Raw genomic sequence first — 8,074 nt, forward strand, 5'->3', positions numbered from 1 at the left:
CTAATGAAGGGTCGTGAATTTCGTGAACCGGATTCAGCAGTTAGCAGAAGGTGCCGAGTTAAAAACCATACACAGCACACACACACACAAATCATACTATATCATAGACACACACATCATACCATATCATACAGACACACACACACACATCATATCATATCATACACACACACACACACACACACACACATCATATCATATCATACACACACATCATACACACATCACACCATATCATACACACATCATACCATATCATACACACACAGCAAGTAAGCGACCAATTAGAGGACGTTATTTCTATTCCAACAAGGCTTGACAATTTTCAATAGTGCAATAGTTCGTAGATTCAAACAACATGTTTCTGCATTTGGGCAGATGCATGTATAATTTGCCAATCGATTGCTGCAAGAATGAAGAAAATCGGTTGAAAACCAACCGACCTATTAGCATTTGAAAAGGGACAAATTTCGTCCCAGTTTTTCAGTTTGAATCCCTGTGTGGTATGCTAAAGTAAAACGTAGGTCTACGTCAAAAACCTGAAGCAAACCGGGTAACATCTTGGCCACTCTTCTCTTAGGCACTGGCCCCCGAAAAATGAGCAGTTTACCCTTATCTTATGTTGATTCGGGCAAACCGGCTAAATGTTGACTGCAAGAAAATTTCAAAGAAGAATTTAAAAAAATATCTATAAGAGCTTGTTTTTAAGACATCTTAATTTTTATCAAAACTATAAAAGATTACGTAAACATCGAGGACTGTCCGATCCAGAAAAATTCCAGAAAAAGGCACACAAAATTATTATCTATAACTTTGCTAGAGACACTTTACCCATCAAACAAACTATTTTGGCTGTAAAAATATTTTTAATCTCCAATAGAGCACTCTAGGTGAGGTTAAAGAGATTCGGTGAGATAGTCTATAGTTATTCTTTCTATTCAATCTAAATTTTAGTTGAAAAGTATTGCAGTTTAAGAAAAATCTTGCATTCATTTCTAGGGTGCCATGAAAAACAATTTTATCACGGTTAGTTTTTTTTTTCACGTTTCGTTTTTAAAAATCTCGAATTTATCACACAAATTAGGTAAGGAACGGCTTAAGCAGTGGCACCTATTTTAAACAGTCGAAGAAAACGGCCCTCAAACACCTGAATTGCGATCATTATCGACAATTTCAATGACTAGAACGAACACTCCGATTAACTAGCTGTCTTACGAATACATAAAATACCGTTCAGTACAGAGAATTCTTTGAATAAATATCAATCAAAAAAATCAACCACAATTGTAGCCATTCAGGCGCCACTTCGGGTGCTGAAGAAAATCCCTAGCAAAACAGATGCAAACTGCTTAGAATAGATTCGGGGTGATTGGAATGGTGCTTTTCGATTGCAAACTTTAAATGATTATTGTTAAGCTTCGCTAAATCACTTTTACAATCTGAAAAGAAGTACTGACATAGAAAAAGATAATGAACACACACATTTCAAGTATTTTGTCCCAATACACAGGCGGCTTCTAAAGCTGCTTAAAATATGTTCCCTACCCTATTTCGGTTTTATCACTTTTCTGAGAGATATGAAAAATATTAGAAAAACACGGATTATTTCACCTGCCGGTGCCATAGACCACAACTTTTTAAAAGGTCGGATATACGAGGTGAATACGTTTTAAAATACCCAAAACTACATGCGTTGCAGTCGAGTTTTGAACAAACTGTAGACCAAAAAAAAGCCTTCATAAGTTCATAAAGCTACATAAATTTGCCCATATTAGGTGATGATAAACTTTCCGGGATGCTCAGTGAAGCGATTCCAAACTTGTGGCGGGTAGTGTTAGCACATGTGATGCGCTCTACGGCGCACTAGATGCGACATTATGCGCATTGTGCATGAGGTGAAAAAAATCGAATGCCGTTTTTTTCGATTTTCAACTGGAACAATAGTACAATCGACAAATAATGAATAGAATTTATTTTCTTCGTTTTGGCTCTACTCGAGCCTCAAAAAATCCACTAGGAAACTATCATACAGTTATTTAAAAAATGGCAACCCTGGCTGGAAGCGAGCAGTTTAACTGTGCCGCTGTAAACAAATGCGATGTTCAAAATTAGCCTCAATTCGCTAATGCAAGCTAAACTTCTGCGTCAACGGCGTCTGTTGGTATTTTTACAATTTTATTCAAGAGTAATCTATTTTAACACGATATTTTGCAAGAAGTTATTGTTCTAACAAAAGTTACAAACCATGGCACCTCGTAAACGTAAAATAAAAGTCGTTGCGGCGCCAGTTTCCCCAGAAAAGGCGAAATACAGCATCATCGTTATACAAACAATTTTGAAGGGCCAGGAAAGTGAAACATCTCACGTAAAATTGCTCAAGGAGTTGAAAAACATTTATCCTACGGTATGTATATTTTGATCGTGAGGTTTTAGCATTTGATCTATAGGATAATATGATTTAGGTAACGCACGAATCGTTCATGAAATCCTTTATCCAATCGCTAAAAGGAGCAATGCAACATGAAGAATTAAACGACTACGCTAACAATCGGCTGAAGCTTTGTGCAAAGTTCATTGCCCATCCGGACTACAGCGAACAGGAAGAAACGCACCCAATAATACTGCATTCGTTTGACTGGCTACTGAAGACCATCAGCCCAGTGTCAACCATTCGTTTCCGCATCTGTCAGTTCGTGAATCTGGTGCTAAATGCTATGGGTCCGGAGGCTTCCCTGGATGATGATATTTGCGATAAAATCCTGCGCTATATGTTGGAGCGAATGCGAGACGTTGCGCCTATCGTGCGGGTACAAGCCGTGCTGGCCTTGCAGCGGCTGCAGAATCCGGACAATCCAGATGATTGCGTTTTTCGCACGTACATTTTCCACCTTGAAACTGACCCATCGCCCAAGGTAAGGCAATCGATTATTACCTCCCTAGGACGCAACTATCGAACCATACCGTACATTCTGGAACGGTTGTGGGACGTCGAGGAACATGTCCGTCGGCATACGTACCTGCAGATGAGCAGCTATCCGGTGAAGCAGTACAAGGTGGCCCAACGGTTAACCTTTCTCGAGCAGGGTCTCAAAGATCACTCGGAAGCCGTCCGGAAGGTGGTGAAGAACGTACTGATTCCGCAGTGGTTCGAATCGTACCAGAAGAACTACGTGTTGTTCGTGAAGGCACTGAAAATCGACGCCGATGAAATGGAGCTGGAGAGATTCAGCAATACGGCGAAGCTGGCGCTTTTTGAGATTTTTTCGTAAGTTCAATGCGCATGTGTTACATGGAATTAATTTTGATATATCCAGTCTAATTTTAAGCGTATTTTGTAATCTATTAATAACTTGTTAAGGTCTTTAAAAATGTTTTTTTTTGGATTTCAAGTGAAATTCAAGATTATATCTACTTTGTTTGCTAACCCTTGGAAGCATTGTTTGTGATTCAAAACCTCAATTGAAATGTTTTTTTTATCAATTTGAATTTCACGCGTAACGTTTTTTGCGCGGATTTGAGAATTTTTGAAATGGTTTTTTTAACAATATACAGAGACAAACATAATAAGTGGTCAATTAGACACTACCCTGAAACATGTTTATTCTATTCCATAGGAAATATGGAATTGCGGACGCTACTACCATGCTGGGTCTCAATGAGGAGGATAAAACCGTCCCGTTGGAGAATTTAACCATTGAAACTGTGATCTGCTGGCAGGCTTTGCTTGATTTTCTCCAGAAAACTGAGTCGGATGAACTGGAAAGTTTGATGGTGGATTTGTCCGTATTCTGCCAATATATTAAGGTGTAAGTTGTCTCGTTTAGTTTTGTAAAAAGGGTTGAATGTTTATGTTGAATTTGTGTCGTTTTCTTCAAGTTTTACGGACAACCCATCAGTTTGTAACTACATTCGCATTCTGGCGGATGATTCATCTATGATACGACTTCAGAAGATGTACTTTCAGTCGATGCTGCAGATCCTGCTGGAAATAATTGACTCCTATGATTTCGGGGACGAGTTTGGCCGGGAAACGTTGAAGAAAATTCTAGCCGATGTGCTGTGCAATTGTGATTTGGCGGAGAAGAACGTCAAAACGATTCTGGCGATTTTCGAACGCTTGATCAGCGATGTTGAAACGCGGTTTAAGTTTTTCGTTGATGTGGTCAATAGTATTTTGGAACCATCGCGAACCGATGTTTCGAACTCGTCCCGCTCGACGGTCGACGAATATCTGGAGAAAAATCCCGACAAAAGTTTGCAAATTAAAATTTCTCGGCTGCGTTTAACCATAATGGAACTGAAGGAACAAGAAACAATTAAGGTCAACGCCAAGGACTACGCGGGTGCGCAGCGCGTTTCGGATGAATTGAACAAAGCGAATGAAGAATATGCTGCTTTACTTAAGCCTATTTTACTGGAGGTTTCTTCTTTATCGGATGGCAGTTCAATGTTCCGTGAATCGCTAAAACCGAAGAAGATTACCAATGCGACCGTTAATAAATGTCTGCAAATTTCGTTCTATTTGGTCAACAGCAGCACCGTGCGCTCGTTGACTCCAATTGTGTGCGATCTTTACAAAAGCTTCATCAGTCGATATTTGGAATCGGCTGAAATCGTTACTCGCGATTGGGCATTGCGATGTGCGGTCGCGTTCAGTATGCTATACGATGGTCTGTCGAAGGATACATTCCAGCTGCTGTACCAGCAGTTTTTCCGGAACCATTGCACTCGCCTTTGGAAAACTTCGATCGAAGGCATTTTCGAGCTGATGGATCGGTACGGATTTGAGCATTTCGATGTGGAGTCAAAAAAAGACGAATCTAGGAAAAATGCCCGCCAATTGTACAACACGATGGACTATCTGGGGCAGGATGAGGACGCGAATACGTCCAACATGGGAAGCGGAGTAAAGGTGATGTCCATGATGACTCACTTCTTCGAAACATGCGAAGACAACGTTATCTGCACGGCTATCGTCGATGGCTTCTGTCGGTTGATCCTGCGAGGGCACTGCACTTCACAGGATATTATGGCGAAATTACTGTTGAAGTATTTCAACCCGACGACCGAACCAAAAACTCAGCAAATTTTGGGTATATTCTTCGAAGCATTGATTAACAGAAAGCGACAGGAAACCCTCCAGAAAGCTCTGATGAGTACGGTTTGCACCATTATGGAGGCACCGAATGATAGTCCTCTGCAGGAGGTTAAACCGGAACACGTGGTGAAGTTCGTGATTGATTCGACCAAACCGGTCTTTTGCAGTCCAGGATTGAATCTGCACAACATGATCGCGATGTCATTTTTGCAGGTTTGTTTTAAATTATATCTTATCTACCTTCCCTCGTTAACCTTCAGATTTTTAAAGGTAATGCTGGACAACCTCGGTTACAAAGATTTACTAAAGCTGCTTAGTAAGGAGCTGCTTTCGTTGGAAATTTCCGATGATACGGTACTTAAACATGACCTTATTAATTGCGTTGATAAGGTCTTAGAGACTTCTTTGGATCCAAAGATTGTGAAACACTTGAAGGATTTTAGACAGGTTCTCGAGGGAACCTATCGTACGCCGTTGCTATTCTCGTCCTCTAAGGCTCCCCCTAGCGTCGAAGAAGCAGAAGCTGACGAACATGCCGAGCATGAAGATGCATTGGAGGCGATCGAAGAGGAGGAAAATATTCCCCTTGCTCGAGACAGGGAGATTCCTGAGATCAATAAGTCTTCCCTGCAGAGAGACGACTCCAGTCGACCCCTGTCTTCGCCGGCTAAGTCTGTTACGTCGTCACCTGTACCACCATCGACACCGCCTGCGACTCCTACTACGTTTGGCTCGGAAAACACTACCGGAATGAAGTCGCTTCGAAAATCGATGAATTTCCTTGGTTTTCCAGAGCAGCCCACTCCGAAAAACCTCTTCAAGATTCCCGATGCCAATATGGCAAAAACGTTACGACAGATGAAACAAAAAGTAACCAGTAAAAAGAATAGATCTCCAGTTGAGGATGAAGATTCCGAAGAAGAGAAAAAGGAAAATGAATCTATGACTCCCTCCAACAACGCACCAGAATCGTTTATAATTCCCGCTACGCAGGACACTACGGTGTCCTCAACCGATGGTGACTCGTCTATTCTACACCTAGAAATTCCTGAAACACAACGATCACCACCGAAGGAAACCCCCAGCAGCCAGCAAAACTCCGTTAAACGAACACCTACAAAGCGAAAAATCGCCGCCGAAAGTAGTGAGGAAGCAGTTTCCGTTACATCGGACGAATCAACCGAGTTGGAAAATGAAACCAGAAAGACCGATAAAACACTCGAGGACGAAGTGATCAATGCTTCACCTAATACTACGGTAAAATGACGAAAAACAACTTGCACTAATAAAACGTACCATTCGCCGTTTTATATTCTCTTTCCAGGTAACTCGACTCGATCGCAGCGTCGTTCGGCCTTTGGTAAAAGCATCCGCCAAATCAATGGTGCGATCTAAAGGCACCACCCCGCAAACTCTTCCCCGAACACGAACTGCGACACGTGACGAAACCGCCCAAAAGAAGGTGACGACCCGTAAATCTCTGGCTGAAGTTAGCAAAAAACCGACACGAACAAGTCTCACCGGTATCACTCTGCTTCCGGAAAGCCCAAAAGCTACGAGAGCCAAAGCTGCTGCTGCTCCTACGGCAAAGGCAGACTCCAGCAAAGTTACTACGAAGACCACAGGAACAAAAGAAAAGAAAATGGAGGACAATGAAGCGATTAAGAGACGTTCCAACAAGCAAAAAAATCTTGACAATGAATCGTCAAAAGAAACAAACCACAGAGCATCAACATCATCAGTATCAGCAGATGCAGTACGAAGATCATCGAGGAAATCTCTAGGCATTAATGATTCTGCGAAAGCAACTCGTACGAAATCCGCTGAAAAACAGCTCACCAGAAAGTCAGCCACCAACGATCAGACAGCATCTACGAGAAGCTCACTCAGTACACGTACAACGCGCAAAACCCTTGAAAAAAGTGAAAAACCTGCCACTAAGGCGGCATCGTCATCAAGCGGGTCACCGTCGACATCATCCGGGAAGCAATCAAGTAGCGACAGTAGTCAAAGCCAAAGTACTAACAGTGAAACCACGATAACGTCCCCCAAGGCTGGTCTTCGAACACCGGTCGCAACTCGTGCCTCCTCCGGCAGACTATCGAAAGTGCCATCCGAATCAACGTCCGCTTCCTCCATCAGCAGTGGCCTGTCGTCCAGCAGCAGTCCACTGCACGCTAAACGAGTAGCATCTACGCCGCTTAGTGTGGTACGGGCGACGACACGCCTAGTTACGACGCCAACACGGCCGGTACGCAAGTTGGCGAAGAAGTGAGGAAACTTGGACGAATAGTTCATTTGACTTTGTGTGTGTGTGCTTTATTTTGAAATTTTCCTAAACTTGTATAGAGTTTGTATGGTGACTAACATATATTCACGTCTCGTGCAAGTCATTTGCAGAGTGAAAAAAAAAAAAACATTTACATCGTTGCTTTACGATTCTTGCATTTTAATATATTAACTAATAATGTAATATTTTGTCAATCGGTCAGAGATTTTTTGTTCGATGACACTACATTTCCTTTGGAAGCTTGTTCAAAAATCGCACGATGAAATAAAAGAATAGAGAATCTGTACTTACTTAGGGACAGGCATGCCGTTTTAAAACAGTTGAAAACAGTGGACTTTTAGAGTTCCTCCGGGTGCACATCAGCAATTCATCAAGAGTCTTAGCAGATTGTCCAGCACCTTAAATTATTGAAAATTGCTAATTTACTGATTTACCTTCCCTCGTTAACCTTCAGATTTTTACAGGTAATGTTGGACAACCCCGGTTACAAAGGTTTAATTACGCTCCACAGTATGGAGCTACACTTTCATTGGAAATCTTCGTTGATACGGTACACAAACATGACCAAGTTAATTGCGTGGATAAGGTCTTAGAGATTTCCTTGAATCCAAAGATTGTGATACACTTGAAGGATTTTAGACAGGTTTTCAAGGGATTCTATCAAACACCGATGCAATCCTGGTCCC

General features: G+C 41.8%; 1 protein-coding gene across 1 annotated transcript; it reads left to right on the forward strand.

The window, feature by feature from the left end:
- The first annotated feature begins 2,095 nt into the window (after positions 1-2,095).
- On the forward strand, positions 2,096-7,582 carry LOC129724335 (condensin complex subunit 3). The gene is made up of 6 exons (XM_055679099.1): positions 2,096-2,404; positions 2,463-3,265; positions 3,615-3,806; positions 3,877-5,311; positions 5,369-6,355; positions 6,423-7,582. The coding sequence occupies exons 1-6, from the start codon at positions 2,246-2,248 to the stop codon at positions 7,371-7,373; spliced, it is 4,527 nt and encodes a 1,508-aa protein (XP_055535074.1). The 5' UTR covers positions 2,096-2,245; the 3' UTR covers positions 7,374-7,582.
- Positions 7,583-8,074: the final 492 nt, after the last annotated feature.

The sequence above is a fragment of the Wyeomyia smithii genome, chromosome 2 (genome assembly GCF_029784165.1).
Source record: "Wyeomyia smithii strain HCP4-BCI-WySm-NY-G18 chromosome 2, ASM2978416v1, whole genome shotgun sequence".
Lineage (NCBI taxonomy): Eukaryota > Metazoa > Arthropoda > Insecta > Diptera > Culicidae > Wyeomyia > Wyeomyia smithii.

Excerpts from the sequence above, each read along its gene's own strand:
- LOC129724335 (XM_055679099.1), top strand. The coding sequence starts at position 2,246 with ATGGCACCTCGTAAACGTAAAATAAAAGTCGTTGCGGCGCCAGTTTCC. Across the intron at positions 3,807-3,876 it reads TTCTGCCAATATATTAAGGT|TTTTACGGACAACCCATCAG; the intron begins GTAAGTTGTCTC and ends GTTTTCTTCAAG. Across the intron at positions 6,356-6,422 it reads ATGCTTCACCTAATACTACG|GTAACTCGACTCGATCGCAG; the intron begins GTAAAATGACGA and ends TTCTCTTTCCAG.